This window comes from Bos mutus, chromosome 5, assembly GCF_027580195.1.
Source record: "Bos mutus isolate GX-2022 chromosome 5, NWIPB_WYAK_1.1, whole genome shotgun sequence".
Classification (NCBI taxonomy): Eukaryota; Metazoa; Chordata; class Mammalia; order Artiodactyla; family Bovidae; genus Bos; species Bos mutus.
Genome location: NC_091621.1, coordinates 114,647,042 through 114,668,481, shown reverse-complemented (window position 1 = coordinate 114,668,481; position 21,440 = coordinate 114,647,042). Strand labels below are relative to the sequence as shown.

Below are 21,440 nucleotides of genomic sequence, written 5' to 3'. Positions count from 1 at the left end.
TTCAGAATTTTCCACAGTTTATTGTGATCCACACAGTCAAAGGCTTTGGCATAGTCAATAAAGCAGAAATAGATGTTTTTCTGGAACTCTCTTGCTTTTTCCATGATCCAGCGGATAGAAGATCCTCTAATAAATTATTGGATAAATATTTATACCTTTGGCAAGTCTCTGGGGTAAGCATATTCTCAAAAGGAGTCAAGCTTTGTGAAAGCCTTACCACCCTATCAAACTTGAGCAAGTCATTTCTTTTTTCTCAGATTCTCAAGTTTAAGAAAGAAAGAAAAATTGAGCTATCCAGAATTAGCAATAGGCGGTATTCATATATATTCATTCAGCAGATAATTGTAAGGAAGATAATTGATCTGGAAGCTGGTTTTGACATTAATTGTGAATTCGCTTTGTCACAAAAGGACTCATTTCTCCTGAATCCTCAGAGGAGAACTTACGAAGTGTTTTGAGATCCACAAACTCAGGGCACTTACTCTCCATTCTAGCTACTGAATTCTGACTTCCTGTTCAAGCCAAGTTTGAAATTAGGCTAAAACCTTTCAGTGTCCTTGTTGCTAAATAAGTCTGTCTGCCAATGATTGGAAAGTGGAGAATAATGATAGTCATTTCAGAAACAATTGGTCAGATGATAAAACCCTTGTTGTTCAAAGGTTATTGCTGAACCATGAAAAGATGCCTGGATTTTTGGCCTCCAGAGGAGAAGAATTCAATCTGGGACCAGAGACGAGGCTTGATCACTCAGAGCTCTTGTCCAATAGAGTTTTATTAAAGTATAAAAGGGATAGAGAGAGCTTCTGACATAGACATCAGAAGGGGCAGAAAGAGTACCCCCTTGTTAGTGTTAGCAGTGGAGTTATATACTCTCCAATTAGTTATTATAGTGAGTCAAAAGAATGTCTGGAGGTTGTAAAGACCTCACTAGACATACGCCCATAATTTACATTTTAAGATAACAGGATTAGCCAGAAGGTTTTTCCCAGAGACTGTCCTCAAGCAGGATACATTATTGTTATATAATCCTAAGGCATGTAGAGGGGGAAAAAAGTTTGTCCTTTCTTCCTCATTGAGAATTCCAGACCTCTCTCTCCTTGGGGACCCCTGGACTTCTTATCAACCTGCCTAGGAAATGACTCTCTCATTGTCATGTAGGAACCACGAGACAGCAAAAATGATATCTGTACTTTGAATGTGAATATCATTTTGTGCTCATCATTTGTGTATCATGTGTGAAAAATAATAGGTCAAAATCATTTGGTAATGAGAGCAATAAAGTTCAGAGGTAATATTAGTCATTTTTATTTGTGTCTTTCCATTGCAGATTCCTTATATTTCATGGAAGGAGTGGGTAAACTTAGGAATAGTGAAGACAACAAGAAATTAATCCAGAGCTTTCCTCATATCTCAGAACCTGTCCTCAGTAAGAGTAAGTGACCACACAACTTCCGTACTTTCTGTTCTTCGTTTTCATCCCTGCTTTTTAATTGTGCTGCTGCTGCTGCTGCTGCTAAGTCGCTTCAGTTGTGTCCCACTCTGTACGACCCCATAGACGGCAGCCCACCAGACTTCTCCGCCCCTGGGATTCTCCAGGCAAGAACACTGGAGTGGGTTGCCATTTCCTTCTCCAATGCAGGAAAGTGAAAAGTGAAAGTGAAGTCGCTCAGTCGTGTCTGACTCTTATCGACCCCATGGACTGCAGCCTACCAGGCTCCTCTGTCCATGGATTTTCCAGGCAAGAGTACTGGAGTGGGGTGCCATTGCCTTCTCCAGTATAGCCTAAATAGGGCTTTCCAGGTGGCACTAGTGGTAAAGAATCCGCCTGCCAATGCAGGAGACACAAGAGATGCGGGTTCGATCCTTGGGTCAGGAAGATCCCCTGGAGGAGGGCATGGCAATCCACTCCAATGTTCTTGCCTGGGAAATCCCATGGACAGAGAAGCCTGGTGGGCTGAAGTCCATGGGGTTGCAAAGAGTCAGACACGACTGAGCAACTGAGCATGTAGCCTAAATAAATCAGTAGATCCTATTGACATTGTCATGTTCCATTAGAAGTCATGCATTAAGATGAAATGTAAATCAGAGATTAAGAGACTTGCACTGCCAACAGTCTAGGCAACCTGTTTCTGTCTTTTTTTTTTTTTTTTTGGCCAAGGAACAGTGCCTTCCATTTCTTTATTCATGGTGATGATTCAAGCATATGAATATTTACATAAAACAATGAGCTGCTGAGAGACAAAACAAGGTTTAACTTCATGGACAGTAAAAACTTCATTGTTAGGGGTTTAAAAAAACATTAAAATAAGGTACCAAGAAGCTTACAAAATCTCAGAAAAAAATGTTTCAAAGAATAAACAATTGTCTTTCTGGAGCTGGCGAGTCTGTTGCAGAGAGGATCTCTCCATATAAGCCCAGGGATTTTCAATTCTAGGTGTCTGTTAGAATCACCCAAGCAGTTTTTAAGAAATTCAATGCTGTGACTTCCTGGTGGTTCAGTGGCAAGATTCTGGGCTCCCAATGCAGGAGGCCTGGGTTTGATCCCTGGCCAGGGAACTAGATCCCACGCTGCAAACTAAGATCTGGTGTGAGTGTGCATACTCAGTCGCCTCAGTCGTGTCTGACTCTTTGCGACCCCATGGACTGCATCCCTCCAGGATCCTCTGTCCATGGGATTCTCCAGGCAAGAATACTGTAGTGGGTTGCCATTCTCTCCTCCAGGAGATCTTCCAAACCCAGGGATCAAACCCACTGTCTCCTTCTGCTACTGCATTGGCAAGGAGATTCTTTACCACTGAGTTACCTGGGAAGCCCAAGACCTGGTGCAGTCAAATAAATATTAAAAAGAAAAAAGAAAGTTTTATCCACTTGTTTCCAAACCCTAAAACCAGTGAAATAAGGTTCTCTGAGGATTAGTCTCTCAGATTCAGTATTTTAAAATAGTTGATTCAGGGTTTTTAAGCAAGATCCTTCTAAGGTCTAATCACAATGTAAAACCCATGGCTTGTTCAAGGAATCTATTGTATCACAGTATTAGGAAGAGTGAAAGCTCTTTCCCCAGATCAGTGACCTAAGTTAGTGATTGGGGGATTAAAACAACTCCACATCCTTTTGGGAGCATGAATAGGTAGCTCTTGAAAGATCTTATGCTGCTGCTGCTAAGTCGCTTCAGTCGTGTCCTACTCTGTACGACTCCATAGACGCTCATCAGGCTCCCCTGTCCCTGGGATTCTCCAGCCAAGAACACTGGAGTGGATTGCCATTTCCTTCTCCAGTGCATGAAAGTGAAAAGTGAAAAGTGAAGTCGCTCAGTCGTGTCCGACTCCTAGCGACCCCATGGACTGCAGCCTACCAGGCTCCTCCGCCCATGGGATTTTCCAGGCAAGAGTACTGGAGTGGGGTGCCATTGCCTTCTCTGGAAAGATCTTATATTTTCTTTTTAATAATTACCCATAATGTTTTGTGCAACAAAAATAATAAACCCACTTATTGTCATTGTTCAGTCACTCAGTCGTGTGCAACTCTTTGCCACCCCATGGACTGTAGCCCACCAGGCTCCTCCATCCATGGAATTTCTCAGGCAAAAATACCAGAGTGGGTGGCCATTTCCTTCCCCAGAGGATCTTCCCAATCCAGGAATTAAACCGGATTTTTTTTTTTTTTTTTTTTACACTGAGCCACCTGGAAACCCACATACAAATAAGTTTAAATTGTGTATAATCTGTGTTTGTGTTGTGTTGGTTTTGTTTGTGGGGGAGATGTCTACCCTCCACAAATAAAACCTAAAGTCCTTTAAAACAAATATTTCCAATTAACCAGACATTCAATCACAAATAATGTTCCATTTATTTCAAGCGCTTTTGGACTTTATTTTGACAGAATTTTAAGCCAATGTATTTGTTAAAAACAAGATATAAATATGTGTATCTATTCACAAAGATGTTTTGGGGGCACTGAGGAGAAAAAGTTGGCCATCTCATTCCTCCTTGTTTATCGAGAAATATAGGCCTAAGCAACACTTACAGCAAAAAAAAAAGGAAACTTTGGTGAGGAAGCCTGATAATGGAATTCTGACTTGACAAAAGAGGGCAAAGAGAAGCTTTTCATACTTGTAGGTTATCCGTGGGCAAGTATGATAATTAGTCACATTTCCAAGAACTATCAGATAAGATGCAGTGTTTCAGAAAGTCAATGAGACTAAGCCCACAGTCTAATCCCCATGGATTAGGAGTTGGTGCTCACTGGTGAGAGGAAGTAGTAAAAGCAGTAAGCATAAGCAATTATTTCAAGAAAAATGACTACAAATAAGAAAAAAGAGAAACAGTAGCTAGAGGAAGGCTTGGGATGGAAGAATACATGTAAAATAAAGATCAGCTTTCTGGAAGACCAGGTAGATGGTGGTGCCATGACAGAAATTAAGAAATAGAGCAAAGAGTTGGGAGGGTTATGAAAAACCAACATCAGCCAGGACATCACTACCTCCAAGGCCCTTTGGATGGTGCATAAGACATCTCCTTTCTCTTGCCATTCAGAAGTTTGGTGGAACCATGGAGGCTGAGAATTCCCCAGGACTTTTGACTAACTGGAAGAGGGATTATTCTTAAGGAAGCCATCCTACACTTATTGCTAATATAAGTAAGTTAGTCCTCTAGAAATCAATTACGACAAAGCCTGCATTACTTAGAAAAGTTGGTGGGGCAAGAACAGAGAGGGAAAAGTCAGTTAATTCTATTTTGATCAAGTTGAGCTTCGAGCATATACTGAAAATCCAAGATGTGAAAGGGTGGTCAAGCTAGGACACAGAATATGTTCAGGTTCGTTCATGAGCAAACCATACTAAGCACCTCTAGAAGACATCGCTTCATGGGAAATAGATGGGGAAACAGTGGAAACAGTATCAGACTTTATTTTTGTGGGCTCCAAAATCACTGCAGATGGTGACTGCAGCCATGAAATTAAAAGATGCTTACTCCTTGGAAGAAAAGTTATGACCAACCTAGATAACATATTCAAAAGCAGAGACATTAGTTTGCCAACAAAGGTCTGTCTAGTCAAGGCTATGGTTTTTCCAGTGGTCATGTATGGATGTGAGAGTTGGACTGTGAAGAAAGCTGAGTGCTGAAGAATTGATGATTTTGAACTGTGGTGTTAGAGAAGACTCTTGAGAGTCCCTTGGACTGCAAGGAGATCCAACCAGTCCATTCTGAAGGAGATCAGCCCTGGGATTTCTTTGGAAGGAATGATGCTAAAGCTGAAACTCCAATACTTTGGCCACCTCATGCGAAGAGTTGACTCATTGGAGAAGAGGCTGATGCTGGGAGGGATTGGGGGCAGGAGGAGAAAGGGACGACAGAGTATGAGATGGCTGGATGGCATCACTGACTCAATGGACGTGAGTCTGAGTGAACTCTGGGAGTTGGTGATGGACAGGGAGGCCTGGCGTGCTGCGATTCATGGGGTCGCAAAGAGTCACACACGACTGAGCGACTGAACTGAACTGAACTGAGAAGACACCAGCCTCTGGTCTTGCACTAGAGACACATGTTCTAAGGAAATCTTTCTGTGGTTTGGAGCTGAGAATGCCGAGGTCCAGAGTTAAGTGGGTCTGAAGTAACTCTCAGGACAGATGTCTGTGGAGAGCATCACTCCTGTTTTCCTCATCTCAGTCATTTGTCTTACTACTCCTCACTTCCATGAAACTAGCCCTTTTGATGATCCTTCTCCTTTTTTCTACTTCCAGATGTCGGATAGGGTTGACTGGTTACAAAGCCAAAATGGAGTATGCAAAGTTGACGTCTATTCCCCCGGAGACAGCCAACCCCAAGACTGGAAAATGGTAAGGGTCAGCCTCCTTATAAATATGGAGTTAGGAATATGTGGCGTGCCATTAAGAGTAGCCTTATTCTCTCCACTGCCACCTCTTTTTTTTCCTTCATATTTTTGGCCACGCTGCCTGCAGCATGGGGTCGCAAGGAGTCGGGCACGACTGAGCGACTAAGCAACAACAACAAGCAGGTTTATTATTTTTGTTATGCGAAACATTATGGGTAATTACCAAAAAGAATTAGTTCCCTGACCAGGTATCAAACCCATGCCCCCTGCAGTGGAAGTGCAGTATCTTAAACACCAGACCGCCAGGGAAGCCCCACCACCTCTTATTTTTGAAGATGAAATTCTTGGGGGGAAAAATGAACTCCTTTAGAACAAAAAAATTCCATGTATAATTTTGGGGGGTAAAAAAATCCTATAATATGATACTTAGTACGAGAAATACACCACAGTTAATGAAAAAAAATGTACAACAGTTGTAAAACTTTAGTCTTCTAACAGAAAGAGACTCAAACAGAAATGTCCTCAAAGTTTATAGATGTGTAGGATGCCTCAAAATTCTCAGAATTATAAACTCTCATCTAAGTGATATTGTTCTCCCTCATCCTTCAACAAACATTTATTCCACACTTACTTACATAGTATCAGGCACTGTTAAGTCAGAGTCCCGTCAGAAAAGGGAAACCATGTCAGTAATTTAATACTAAAAAACTACTCAGTAAGAGGTATTTAACTAAGTTCACTACTAAAAGCTTTGAAAGAGGATTCTAATAAGAGATCCAGAAGCAGCAAATGCAGAAAGCAGCTACTACCCCTAGGCTGAAAGAGTGAATGAGGAAGAAAGTTAAGGCTCACGAAGTCCCCTTGCCCTCAAGAAAAGCTGCTTCAGATCTCCTTGGAGAGTGTGCCCTGCAGCAGGACAGCAGCCTGCATCCCAGTGGCGCTCAAGACACTTGCCAGAGGGCACAGGGGACCAGAAGGGAAGCCCCTCCCTCCTGTGATGAACAGGTAGCGCCCCTCCAGTGCCCTCTGCCAACAAAGCCAGCCACCCAAGGAGAAATGTTTAAAGGGTCCAGCTCCAGACTCACAAAGCAAGACCAAAACGGGTAGACGTGGACTTGAGAGACAGTAGTGAATGACTGGTGCAGACACTGCGCTGAGTCTTAGGGTCAGAGATACAAAACTAGACTCACCTGTCCAGAGATTAAAGAACCCTTCTCCTTCCAACTGGCCATAAAGTTCCACACTGATTTGAGCCTTAAGATGAGCAAAAAATACTAGCCAAGTAGGTTTTCTGTTGTCTCTTACCAACAGAGAACAGATCTCTGTAAACCACTAATCCATTAAAGAAATCACCAAGTGGTGAGATAATGAAACCAAAATTCTCAAGCATTGCTGCCACCAATGATTGGTGGCTGTGGAAGGACAAAAATGAAAACCAAAAACTAAACTAGTAGAGAGGAAAATGTAAACGGTGCCTAGAACACCATCTCAGGGGGGCCAAGAAGGAACACACTGGGTACAGTACTCCCACGATGACCTTCACCTCTGTTAAGCAAAATCTGCTGGACATCTTGACAAAGATTTGCAAAACTGTTAAAAGATTATTTTCAGAGAAAGGTGAAATAATGACTCTCCCATGAAAATAAAATAGACTCATGTGAAAGATTTTATTGAACTCATTAATGAGATTTTATTTAATTCATTAATGGTGCAGTTCTAAGAAAAGTCCAGAAAAAAGAGACCTGTATGTAGATCAGGAGTATTGGAATGAACTGTGCAAATGGAAGCCAAATGGACATCTTCCAAAGTGGGAGAGAAAGTCAGTCATTCTTTCCTGGTCAGAATTAACATGTGTGTAGACAAAAATTATACTGCATTGCTAACAGTTATCTATAGTTTTCAGAGTTATCAGGTATTTCCAAGAGAATCAGAATCAGAAAACGTGGAGGAGTATGCTATAGATTGTGCAGAGTTTTCTACAAATTTCCCTATAGTAGCTATTATTCAAATTAGGAGAATAATTTAGAGGGCTTTGAACCAAGTTCTGTGGCCCACAAGCAGCTTAAACCAGGCTGTAGAGGTCCAGCTGCTTTTGTCTTCTTCCCAAATCATCCAGACATTACAGTAGACTGCTGACTGTAGGGGCGGAGAGAACCAATTTCAGAGTTTGAACTGGATTTGAATCCTGGCCCCCAGCATGCGCTAGCTGTGAGATGCTGCATATATGTGTGTGTGTGTGTGTGTGTGTATGTATGTATACAGAGCTTCCCAGGTGGCGCTAGTGGTAAAGAACCTGCCTCCCAGTGCAGGAGACACAAGAGACGTGAGTTCAATCCCTGGGTGGGGAAGATCCCCCTGGAGGAGGAAATGGCCACCCACTCCAGTATTCTTGCCTCGAGACTCGCATGGACAGAGGAGCCTAGAGGGCTACAGTCCTTAGGGTTGCAAAGAGTCGGACGAGACTGAAGTGACTTAGCACTTAGTGCATATATATACACACAGACACACACACACACACACACATCCTCTCCCTTTTGGATTTTCTTCCCATTAGGTCACCACAGAGCATTAAGTAGAGTTCCCTGTGCTGTTTAGTATGTGCCCATCAGTTGTCTATTTTACACATACTACCAGTAGTGTATATGTGTCAATCTCAATCTCCCAATCCCCACCACCTCCCCGTTTCCCCTTTTAAAATACCAAATTATTCTTTAAAGATGAGCAGTACTTGTGGTTATCCTCAGAGAGATGTAACTCCAGTAGTTACAGTGATCCCTTAGATTTGATGGTAAATAGGACACTTTCACTGGAGAAGGCAATGGCACCCCACTCCAGTACTCTTGCCTGGAAAATCCCATGGGCGGAGGAGCCTGGTAGGCTGCAGTCCATGGGGTCGCTAAGAGTCAGACACGACTGAGCGACTTCACTTTCACTTTTCACTTCCATGCATTGGAGAAGGAAATGCAACCCACTCCAGTGTTCTTGCCTGGAGAATCCCAGGGATTGGGGAGCCTGGTGGGCTGCCGTCTATGGAGTCGCATAGAGTCGGACATGACTGAAGCGACTTAGCAGCAGCAGCAGCAGCAGGACACTTTCACATACATTCTTATTTTAGCCTATGTTCAAGTGAAGATTATAAATTAGGTCAACATATAAACATATGCATATGCTTAGCACAGCTAGCATCCACCAAAGACTCTGCATTCACTCAAAACTAATCAATTGTCCCACAGATATTAATTCCTTATTTACAAATCAGATTCTTAACCTAAAGCATCCCCAGTAGTCCACTGGAAGCCACTGAGCATATCAAGATTGTGCTTGTGTAGCCCGGCAAAGTGATTAATTATGCACCACAGTCCTTGAATTTTCTGATATTTTGAAAACTATACTTGTAATGAAAGTGAAAGTGTTAGTCACTCAGTCGTGTCCAACTCTTTGTAACCCCATGGACTGTACCCTGCCAGGCTCTTCTGTCCACGAGATTCTCCGAGCAAGAATACTGGAGTCGGTTGCCATTCCATTCTCCAGAGGAATCTCCCTGACTCAGCAATCGAACCCAGGTCTCCATCATTGCAGGCAGATTCTTTACTGTCTGAGCCACCAGGGAAGCCCTATACTTGTCATAAGAGACCTAAATAAAACAGATCAACCATAAAAATAGTAATGAATAGCAATACATGAAAAATCTGATTTAGTGCAAATTGGAACTCTGTAGCTGATGATTGTCAGATCTTAAGGATCTATGTTGTTAGAGGTGACACAGTACAGTGGTTGAGAGCAAGGGCCCAGGAGTCACTGGTCCAATTGGAACTCCTCCTCCATCAGTGATTAGCTGTGTAACCTCTGGTAAGTAACTAACTTAATCCCTCAGTTCTTCAATTTCCTCTTCTGTTAAAATGTGGATAATAAGAAAGCTAGCCCCACTCCAGTACTCTTGCCTGGAAAATCCCATGGATGGAGGAGGCTGGTAGGCTGCAGTCCATGGGATCGCTAGAGTCGGACACGACTGAGCGACTTCACTTTCACTTTTCACTTTCATGCACTGGAGAAGGAAATGGCAACCCACTCCAGTATTCTTGCCTGGAGAATCCCAGGGACGGGGGAGCCTGTTGGGCTGCCATCTATGGGGTCGCACAGAGTCGGACATGACTGAAGCGACTTAGCAGCAGCAGCAGCAGCATTTAAGTTTATTGCCAGAATAATAGTGGCTTTCTAGGTGGCTCTGTGGTAGTCTGCCTGCCAATGCAGGAGATGCAGGAGATGCGAGTTCAATGCCTGGGTTAGGAAGATCCACTGGAGGAAGAAATGACAACACACTCCAATAATCTTGCCTGGGAAATCCAGGCAGAGGAGCCTGGTGGGCTACTGTCCATGGGCTTGTAGAGTCAGACATGAACTGAGCACACATGTGCACACACAGAATAATATTAAATGAGGTCCTAGTTTTAAAGTACTCAGAACAGTGCCTGATATATAGTAGGTGGTGGTGGTGGTTTAGTCAGTCAGTCGTGTCCAACTCTTGCAACCTCATGGACTGTAGCCCTCTAGGCTCCTCTGTCCATGGGATTTCCCAGGCAAGATTACTGAAATGGGTTGCTATTTTCTTCTCTAGGGGATCTTCCCAACCCAGGGGTTGAACTCTGGTCTCCTGCATTGCAGGCGGATTGTTTACTGATAGCCACTAGGGAAGGCTGATATATAGTAAGCACTCAGTAAATGTTGCTTCCATCTGTTGGGTTGATGGAGGAGTTGAGACGTGAGAGGGGCGACCATTTTTGTGACTGCTCTTTGAGGTTGTCCTGAATATCCTGTGTCTTTACTTTGTTATAGTCGGATGAATCCTTGTCTATTTTTAAGGAAGCCTCACACGATCCCATCAGAGTGCTCAGCTGGCTCCGCAGAGACCTGGAAAAAAGCACAGCAGGATTCCAAGACATTAGGTTCAAGCCCGGAGAATCATCGCTCGGCAGGGAAATGGTCAGCTCAGGAGACCCACGCAAAGGTTTCTGCGTGGACTATTACAACACCACCTCCAGGGGAAGTCCAGGGAGGCTGCATTTTGAGATGAGTCACAGAGAGAACCCACACCAGGGCCCCACCTGCAATGGGAGCTCCGTAGATGAAGTCTCCTTCTACGCCAACCGCCTCACAAATCTTGTCATCGCCATGGCCCGCAAGGAGATCAACGAGAAGATTGACGGCTCTGAAAACAGGTGTGTCCACCAATCAGTGTACATGGGGGATGAGCCTCCACCCAACAAGAGCCTGAGCAAGGTGGCGTCGGAGCTGGTGAATGAGACCGTCACTGCCTGCTCCAAAAACACCCCATCAGATAAGGCTCCGGGCTCTGGTGACAGAGCCTCGGGGACATTACAGAGTCCCCCAAATTTAAAATACAAAAGCACTTTGAAGATCAAGGAAAGCAACAAGGGAGGCAGGGGTCCAGACGACAGGCCTAGCTCTAAGAAGTCTTTCTTCTACAAGGAAGTATTCGAATCTCGTAACGCGGGTGATGCCAAAGAGGGAGGAAGGACCTTACCGGCGGAGAGAAAGATGTTCAGAGGGTATGAAAGGCCCGATGACTTCACAGCTTCCATCAGTCAAGGGATCATGACCTATGCCAACAGTGTGGTGTCCGACATGATGGTCTCCATCATGAAGACCCTGAAGATCCAGGTGAAGGACACGACCATTGCCACCATCGTGCTGAAGAAGGTCCTGATCAAGCACGCCAAAGAGGTGGTCTCCGACCTCATCGACTCCTTCATGAAGAACCTCCACAACGTCACGGGGACCCTCATGACGGACACGGACTTTGTCTCGGCTGTGAAAAGAAGCTTCTTCTCTCATGGAAGCCAGAAGGCCACGGACATCATGGACGCCATGCTGGGGAAACTCTATTCGGTGATATTTGCCAAGAAACCCCCTGAGACAGTCAGGAAAACCAAGGATAAGTCTGAAAGTTACTCCCTCGTCTCTATGAAAGGGATGGGTGACCCTAAACACCGAAACGTCAACTTCGCCTCCATGAAATCAGAAGGTAAAGTGAGGGAGAGAGTATGCACCCCCACGCCCAAACCCGAGAAGTCCTGTGTGGAAACTCTGGGGGAACACATTATCAAAGAGGGGCTGACCCTGTGGCACAACAGCCAGCAGAAGGAAGGCATATCTGCATGCCTCCAGGGCTCACCCTTCATCACTCCCAAAAGACAGTATAAACCTGTGCCGGACTTTCCCCTGGGGTTCCCTTTTGACCCCTGCAACTTCAGCCTCCCTATGCAATGCCCAGAAAAACCTGAGAATTTTATGTGCGACTCAGACTCCTGGGCCAAGGACCTGCTTGTGTCTGCCTTACTTCTGATCCAGTACCACCTGGCCCAGGGAGGAAACATGGATGCACAGAGCTTTCTCGAAGCTGCTGGCACCTCCAACCTGTATCCCACTAAGTCTCCAGCCGTTTCCCATGAGTCCAGCCTCCGGTCTCCCCAAGTGGGAGCTGACCCAGAAGAAGTGGAGAAGAAGGACCTAATGAGCGTTTTCTTCAACTTTATCCGGAACTTGCTCAGTGAGACCATTTTCAAGAGCGACCATAGCTGTGATCCCAAAGCAACCAAGGAAGACAACAGCCCCCAGTGTGAAAGACCCGTCACCCCTTCTCCTGCCAAATTAAATGAATGTGATGAGACTGGGGGTGCTTTTGCAGGGCTCACCAAGATGGTGGCTAACAAACTTGATGGCCACATGAACGGGCAGATGGTAGACCATCTGATGGACTCAGTGATGAAGTTGTGTCTCATCATTGCCAAGTCCTGCGACTCTCCGTTGGCAGAACTGGGAGACGACAAGTCTGGGGATGCCAGCAGGCCAACATCAGCCTTCCCAGAGAGTTTATATGAGTGTTTGTCCACCAAGGGCACAGGGACTGCAGAGACACTCCTACAGAATGCCTATCAGGCTATCCACAACGAACTGAGGAGTCTATCAGCACAGCCCCCAGAAGGGTGCACAGCGCCCAAAGTGATCGTCAGCAACCACAACCTGACTGACACCGTGCAGAACAAGCAGCTCCAAGCCGTTCTTCAGTGGGTGGCCGCCTCTGAGCTCAACGTCCCCATTCTGTACTTTGCGGGTGATGACGAAGGAATCCAGGAGAAGGTAAGGCGGTAGAGCCAGGGCTTTGAGGAAGATTGATTAGGGTTAATGAGGGTTTTAAGTACTTTTTCTTTCTAAATGGGAAGATAGCTCCAAGAAGGGTAGGATGGGAACAGTAAACATTTGAAGCTCAAAACTCATAGCCTAGCCAATGAGTAAATTAAAACTAGATTTTTCCCAATAAGAGGTGTATCAAAGGGAAAAGAAGATATACACGTTTTTTTTCTCTTTCTTTCTGTGTATCTAGATGGGAATGCACAAATAAGGAGCCTCCAAGTGAGTTGGTGAAAGGATCAGAGTAAGGCCTGGGCTCAGACTGAACTCTGGGTAGGACAGCTTTGCCCAAAGAATGAGAAGGAGATGCTGGGAAGCATCCTGGGGATGTGTTGGCTGGGGGCAAAGGGTTTAGATTCATAGTGTTTTCAAGCCTATCATACCTCTCTTTGCTGGTGATCTAGGAGCCATTAGGGATTTGAAGGGATTCAATAAATAGCATCCCTCTTCCCCTCAACCGTGGAGAAGGCAATGGCACCCCACTCCAGTACTCTTGCCTGGAAAATCCCATGGACGGAGGAGCCTGGTAGGCTGCAGACCATGGAGTCGCGAAGAGTCAGACACGACTGAGCGACTTCACTTTCACTTTTCACTTTCATGCATTGGAGAAGGAAATGGCAACCCACTCCAGTGTTCTTGCCTGGAGAATCCCAGGGACGGGGGAGCCTGGTGGGCCGCCGTCTATGGGGTCGCACAGAGTCGGACACGACTGAAGCGACTTAGCAGTAGCAGCTTCCCCTCACCCTAAGTTCCGAATCAATTGATAAGTAAGACTAAAGAATAAGGCAGACAGAAAATCATCTTATTATTGTTGTTACTGATAAAGGTAAGTGTGCTTTCTGCCTCCTTTCTTCTCCCAATTTAGGCCTCAAAACTGCTCATGGAAGGGAAATTTTGAGTCTGGGAAGCTTTTCTTTACGTAGTTGGTGCTCCATGCTAATGAAGGGGAATTGAGAGACCACCCCCACAATATACACAGTCTCTCTCTCTTTCTCTCTCTCAGGGTTGTTGTTGTTGTTGTTGTTTTCTCAACATTACTTCCTCCCAATTAAGAGAAGTAGAACAATGGCATTTACTAATTAAGTAATAGGAGGTGGCACCAGAGGCTGGGGTTATAAAAAAGCATCCGTCTTCTTAGAAACCAGAGGATATGGAGGAAGAGGCTTTCTCTGTTTGATGCATGGGGTTAGTAGCGCTTATAACTGGGTTACTTGGTGTATCTGATGACCAGGAAGACACAGGACTGTACTGCACACAGAATAGGCTACACTCAGCCTAAATGAGAAACTGTCTCTCCTGTCGACTTGCTCCTTTTGCAGCAACAGTACTCTGTAGGCTTGTTCCTTGCGTGTCTGTGCACCAACAGTGTTGGCCAGTGCAGAACCTCAGGCTCCACTCCTGACCTACAGAATCAGAACCTTTAGCAAAACCTCCAGTTGATCTGTGTGCCTGTTCCATGTTGGGCCAGAGGACAGAACATGGAGATCCAATCTTAGATTTACCCCTAAGAGTACTTGCTTGGCAAGTTCTGTCTGTTCACAGTTTTTCCAGTCTGTAAAACAAATTATTTTGTGTGTGTGTGCTTAGTCACTCAGTCGTTTCTGACTCTTTGTGACCCCATGGACTCTAGCCTGCCAGGCTCCTCTATCCATGGGATTCTCCAGGCAAGAATATTGGAGTGAGTTGCCATTCCCTTCTCCAGGGGATCTCCCTAAACCTGGGATCCAACCCAGGTCTCCTGCATGGCAGGCAGATTCTTTACTCTCTGAGCCACCAAATTATTTTCATAAGTTGCAATTAGCAGAGGAGCCAATATTGAGGAAAGCTTTAGACTAATGAAAAAATCTAAAAAGAAGCATAGCTTTCACATGTACAGTATGTGAAACAGGCTTTGTTCTGACACCATCTTTTAAGTCTACCTCATCCTATGTAACAATCATAATACATTCTAGATTATTTTGAATTAGAATGTCTATGCTACAATTCTCTAGAATGAGACAATAGACTTGCAGGCTTCCTTCTACACACACACACACACACACACACACATTTTCTTAAAGGAAAAGAGTGGGAAACATGACCAACAGCACATGCAAATGTCACCTAGTGAGTAGATTTGTCCTGAGCAGCAGCATATTTTTAAGAAAAGTTGGATGGCGTATACATCAAAGAAACTATGTAAATATGAGTTGCAAAATTTTTTTTGGAAAGAGACTTAATATAGGCAACTATTTTCATGCTAATGCTGGTGATTAAATCTGGCAATACCAGCATACCCATGAGCCCAATTCCTTTAAACAAATTTGTATCCATTTTAAAAAAACTGTTGGTGACACCCTGCAGCATGTAGGATCATGGTTCCCTGGCCAGGGCTGGAACCCAGGCCCCCTGTACTGACAGTGAGGAGTCTTAACCATTGGACCTCCATGGACGTCCCTGTATCCATTTTTGAATAGGTAATGTGTACATACTTCAAAATCCAAAGGCACACACAAAAAAAGATGCACAATTAAAATTAAGGACTTTTTCTCATTTTTATCTCCCCATTCCATTGCCCTCCCTGGAGAAAACCGTTCTGATCAATTTCTTGTTTATCTTTCCAAAAATGCTTATGCAGCATACAAGTTAATACATATTTGTTGTTCAGTTGCTAAGTCGTGTCTGAATCTTTGCGACCCCATGGACTGTAGCCCACCAGGCTCCTCTGTCCCTGGGATTTCCCAGGCAGGAATACTGGAACGGGTTGCCATTTCTCTCTCCAGGGTACACCAATTTGCACACCTATTAAAAGAAAATGAGAGCACCTGTTTCCCACATAGCAACTAACCTACAGTCCATGCCAAACTTTTGGTCTTTGCCAAGTGTTGCCTTACTTTGCACTTATCTTTTTAGGAATGATGGTGAATATCTTTTCATGTGTTTAAGAGCCATTTTTGTTTTTTAAAAATATGTATTTGGCTGCACTGAGCCCTTTTTGTGAACCTTTAGTTGTGGCATCTGGAATCTAGTTCCCAGACAAGGAATTGAACCCAGGTTCGCTGCCTAGGGAGCTCAGTGTCTTAGCCACTGGGCCACCAGGGAAGTTCCTAAGAGCCGTTTTTGAATTTCCTTTTTCATGGATGAATCATTTGTTTGTAAACTCTGCCCTTTTTTTTCTGCCAGGTTGTTGGTATTTTTCTTATGGATCTGTGAGAGTTTTACATAATACAAGGAAAATAGTCTTTGTGATATTAGATATGATTTTTTTAATCATTTGATTTTTGATTGATGTTTCGTTTTGTTGCTTTTGCCATGAAGTATTATTTTAAATGTTTACATGGTCAAATATGATAGTTCATCTTTTATTTTTCCTAGATTTTGTGTCATATTTTGGAAAACATTCTCCACTACAAGATAGTAACAAAACTTCCCCCTGTGTCCTTTCTCCTAGCACAGTTATGATTTTTTTTAAAATGTTTAAGGCTTTGGTCCACTTCAAATTCATTTTTATACAAGGTGTGACATAGGAATTCAGTCTTATTTTTTTCCAGATACCTATATGTCTTTGTTTTTTCCCTAAGCTTTCTGTTCTATTCCATTGAGTCATTCATCTGTTCTTACCAGTTTAATACTATTTTAATAGCATATTACTTTAATTATTGTAATTCTGTCATATGTCTTAATATTGATAGGACTAGACACTCCTTTTTCTCTGTCTCAGAATTTTCTAGGCTATGTTTCTCAGTTTCACCCCCAGCCACTGGTAATCATCAACCTGCTTTCTATCATTACAGATTTGCCTTTCATTTTAGAAAATAATGGAGTCGTAAAGTATGTAGCTTTTTACATCTGGCTCTCGACTATTAGCATAAGGTTTCTGAGGTTTATCCATGTTGCAGTATGTATCAGCAGTTCATTCCTTTTATTGATGAATAGAATTTCATTGTATATGTTTTCTCTATTGATTCACCAATTAAGAGACATTGGGGTTATTTCCATTATTTTGCTATTATGATTAATGCCTCTATGAACAGTCACATACAAGTCTTTGTATGGATATATATTTTCACTTCTCTTGGTTGACAAGGAGTGTAACTGCTGCATTTTATGGTAAGTATAATTTCTTAAGAAACTGTTCAACTGTTTTCCAAAGAAGCTGTACCATTTTATATTCCTACCAGCAATTTCATTGATTTCAATTTCTCCATATCCTCATCAACATTCTGTTGATGGATTATGTTCTGTTTTTAATTATAACTGTTATAGTGGTTTTTGATTGTGGATTTAATTTGACATACATACATTAAAATGACTAAAGATGTTGAGCATCTTTTTATGTGCTGATTAGCCATTCATATATAATCTTTGGTGAGTTGTCTATGTAAATTGTAAATCTTTTGCCCGTACTTTGACTGGGTTGTTAGAAAGTTACAAGAATTCTTGATGTATTCTGGATACAAGTCCTTCACCGGATATATATATTTTGCAAATACTTTCTGTCAGTCTGGAGCTTATTTTTTTTTTACTTAATGGAGTGTTTCAAAGAGCAGAAGTTCTTAACAATGACATCTAGTTTAGTTTTTACCTTCATTGCTTGTACTTGCGATGTCATATCAAATAAATCTTTGCCTAACTCCACTGTCCTCTACTGGAGGCAGTTTTGCCCCTAAGGGACATTTGGCAATGCCTGGAGACGTATTTTGTTGTCACAGCTGGGAAGGGAGGGGAGTTTAGCAGGGAAAGGCCAAGTGAAAGTGAAAGTGTTAGTCACTCAGTCGTTGTCCAGCTGTTTGCGACCCCACAGGCAAGAATACTGGGGTGGGGTGCCATTTCCTTCTCCAAGGGATCTTCCCAACCCAGGGATTGAACAGCTAGTTATGTTTAGTCTGCTTTTCCTTTTTGTTTTTCCTTTTATTGTCTTCTTTTGAATTATTTTTAAACATTTTTCAGTCTTCCATTGTAATCCATCTGTTGGGTTTTGCTATATCTCTTTGTGTAGTTTTTTAGTGGTTTCTCTGGGCACCACAATCCATGTACTTAACTTGTCAGAGTCTACTTAGAGTCAACCGTGACCACTTAGGCTAGAATGTAGAAATCTTCCTGCCCTATGGGGCCCTTCATCCTTCTGCCTGAGACTGCTGTTATTTTATGTAATTAGCTGCCTCAGTTCAGTTCAGTTCAGTCGCTCAGTCGTGTCTGACTCTTTGCGACCCCATGAATCGCAGCACGCCAGGCCTCCCTGTCCATCACCAACTCCCGGAGTTCACTCAAACTCACGTCCCTCGAGTCAGTGATGCCATCCAGCCATCTCATCCTCTGTCATCCCCTTCTCCTGCCCCCAATCCCTCCCAGCATCAGAGTCTTTTCCAATGAGTCAACTCTTCACATGAGGTGGCCAAAGGACTGGAGTTTCAGCTTTAGCATCATTCCTTCCAAAGAAGTCCCAGGGCTGATCTCCTTCACAATGGACTGGTTGGATCTCCTTGCAGTCCAAGGGACTCTCAAGAGTCTTCCCCAACACCACAGTTCAAAAGCATCAATTCTTCGGCGCTCAGCCTTCTTCACAGTCCAACTCTCACATCCATACACCAAAGGAAAAACCACAGCCTAATTTAAAATTAGCTGCCTAAAATCTATTTAATTTTATTGCCTAAAATCCTTAGGCAATATTATTTTTCCTTTCAACCATAAAACATATTTTAAAGAATGGAGGCAAATCGTTCATCATTTATCCTGAGATTTTTACCATTTCTGTTGTTGTTGGTTTGCTCCTCACGTTCCCAGTTTCCTTCTGATACCATTTTCCTTCTGTGCAAGGAAACAGAATGCGCTTTTCTCGCGATGAATTATCTTAATTTAATCTGAAGTTTTATTTGACCTTCATTCCTGAGGCATATGTTTGCTGGACATAGAATTCTGGTTTGACGGTTCTTTTCTTTCAGTGCTTAAAAAGTGCTGTTTCACTCCTCTGTCCTCTGTGGTTTTTGATGAGAAATTCGCTGTCATTGGCACTGTTGTTCCCTCATGTATAATGTGCCATTTGTCACTGGCCACTTTTAGATCTTTTCCTCTTTTTCTTTCAGTTCAGTTCAGTCGCTCAGTTGTGTCCGACTCTGCGAGCCCATGGACCACAGCACGCCAGGCCTCCCTGTCTATCACCAACTCCCGGAGTTTACCCAAACTCATGTCCATTGAGTCGGTGATGCCATCCAACCATCTCATCCTCTGTTGTCCCCTTCTCCTCCTGCCCTCAATCTTTCCCAGCATCAGGGTCTTTTCAAATGAGTCAGCTCTTCGCAGCAGGTGGCCAAAGTATTAGTTTTCAGCAATTTGATGGTGATAGGTCTTGTGAATTACGGGGGTTCATCATATTTCAAGTTCACTATGCTTCTTGAGTTTGTCTGTATGTCTGTTAGAAAACTGGGGAAGCTTTCATGCATTATTTCTTTAAATATATTTCTGCACTACCGTTGTTCTTCTCTAAGGACATAAATGTAAAACCCTCTGAAACTGTCCCACAGGCCCCTGAACTCTGCTTATTTTCTCAATCTTTTTGAAGGAGGCTTATTCTATCTCTTATACTGTTCAATACGGTTAATTTCTATTGCTCTGTCTTTGGTTTTCCTGTGTTTCCTTACTCATCTCCACCTACTTAGTCTTCATTTTGGATTTGGTATTATTGTTTAGCTGTACAATGACCATGTTTAACTGTACGGTGACCAGCTGTACAATGAGTCTTCGTTCTGTCTCCTCTTTGCAGAGACTTGTCTTTCCATCTGTTTCAAGAGTATCCTTATGCACTTCAGTCTCTGCCTGAAATTTCCCCTGAAAAAACACCTGATATTTGGCCTGTTAATCTGCCCTTTGAACTTCTCATAGAGTCAGTTGCAGAACGCACAAAATGGAAAGCTGGTTCCTTTGTTGCCACACGGATTCCAGATGAATGGCAGTATACTAGGCTCATATGAGAATACTTGCTTGGGCTTTTCTCATTTTATGCCTGGGAAGAGGATTAAACATAGGTTTCAGAGACTTGGGTATGAGCAGTGCCTCCGCTGATTTCTGGCACTGTATTACTGACAACCGTCACCTCTCAGGGCAACATTTTCATGGGGGTTGAATGCATCTTTGAGTCACCTTCCTGCTGTATCATCCCAGGGCTCTCTGGCCTACAGGGCTGAGAAAGCAGCATCTACATTGTCCTATGGCTCTTTCTCTCCTGTCTGTGTTGGTCTCTGGGCGGTGATGGGAGCCCATTTTATGATGTTACAGTGAGCTTAAGAACTTCAGAATCCTTAGAAGGCATGAACACCATTGACCAAACAGCCACTGGAAGCAGAAAGTTTTAGTCTTTATGGGACATCTTCCATATCACGGGCAGGGGGTTGTCGTTTAAATGAAGGGCGATGGAACCCACTTTCTTTTGTCAGACAAGCCAGCGAGTGTCTCGGTTTTGGAAGTAGTCTCAGCACCTCCCTGGAGGCCGTCCTGCGGCCAGGGACCTCCCCCAGCTCTCTGGCCTTGAAGGCCCCGCCGGACCCTCTGTGGGATGCTCTGCCTCCTCGACTTCCGCTTTCTTTTCCTCCCTCAGCTACTTCAGCTCTCGGCAGCTGCCGTGGAAAAGGGGCGCAGCGTAGGTGAGGTTCTACAGTCGGTGCTGCGGTACGAGAAGGAGCGACAGCTGGACGAGGCGGTGGGCAACGTCACACGGCTGCAGCTGCTGGACTGGCTGATGGTGAACCTGTGATGGGGCCCGCCGCCGCCCCTCTTTCCCGCAGTGGGCCCCGCCCTCGCCCCTCCCTTCGTCCTCACTGCCGCGGCCCCCCTCTCCCGCCTCCTCACAGAGCCCCAACATTATCTTCATACCACTCACATCTAAGACACGTCATCGTGCGCTAGTCCCTGGATTTTGCAGATATTCTTGTCCATGCGAGCAAGGACGTAAAGTAAAAATTACAGATAAATGGCTCCGAGTGTCTGGTTTCCTTGGGATCCAGTGCGACCAAGGCCTGTGTGCTAAATCACTCAGTCGTGTCCGACTCTTTGTGACTCCATGGACTGTAGCCCACCAGGCTCCTCAGTCCATGGAATTCTCCAGGAAGAGTACTGGAGTGGGTTGCCATTTCCTTCTCCAGGGGATCTTCCTGACCCAGGGATCAAACCTGGATCTTCCGCATTGCAGGCAGATGCTTTACCGTCTGAGCCACAAATATGGTCAATTAAGTCTCTTCAAGGAGAATGTCCTTTATTATTTAACCTCTTGCATGCATGCCAAGTCACTACAGTCATGTCTGACTCTTGCAACCACATATAGCTCACCAGGCTTCTCTGTCCATGGGATTTCCCAGGCAAGAATCCTGGAGTGGGTTGCTATTTCCTACTCTAGGGGACCTTCCCGACCCAGAGATCAAACCCATGTC

General features: G+C 44.0%; 1 protein-coding gene across 1 annotated transcript; it reads left to right on the top strand.

Moving 5' to 3' along the window:
* The first annotated feature begins 1,326 nt into the window (after positions 1–1,326).
* Positions 1,327–20,874, top strand: AKAP3 (A-kinase anchoring protein 3). The gene is made up of 4 exons (XM_070370097.1): positions 1,327–1,432; positions 5,741–5,836; positions 10,693–12,990; positions 20,612–20,874. The coding sequence occupies exons 2-4, from the start codon at positions 5,741–5,743 to the stop codon at positions 20,765–20,767; spliced, it is 2,550 nt and encodes an 849-aa protein (XP_070226198.1). The 5' UTR covers positions 1,327–1,432; the 3' UTR covers positions 20,768–20,874.
* The last annotated feature ends 566 nt before the right edge of the window (positions 20,875–21,440 follow it).

Coding starts and splice junctions, on each gene's coding strand:
- AKAP3 (XM_070370097.1), top strand. CDS start 5,741: ATGTCGGATAGGGTTGACTGGTTACAAAGCCAAAATGGAGTATGCAAA. Junction 5,837..10,692: donor AACCCCAAGACTGGAAAATG/GTAAGGGTCAGC, acceptor TCTATTTTTAAG/GAAGCCTCACACGATCCCAT. Junction 12,991..20,611: donor ACGAAGGAATCCAGGAGAAG/GTAAGGCGGTAG, acceptor TTCCTCCCTCAG/CTACTTCAGCTCTCGGCAGC.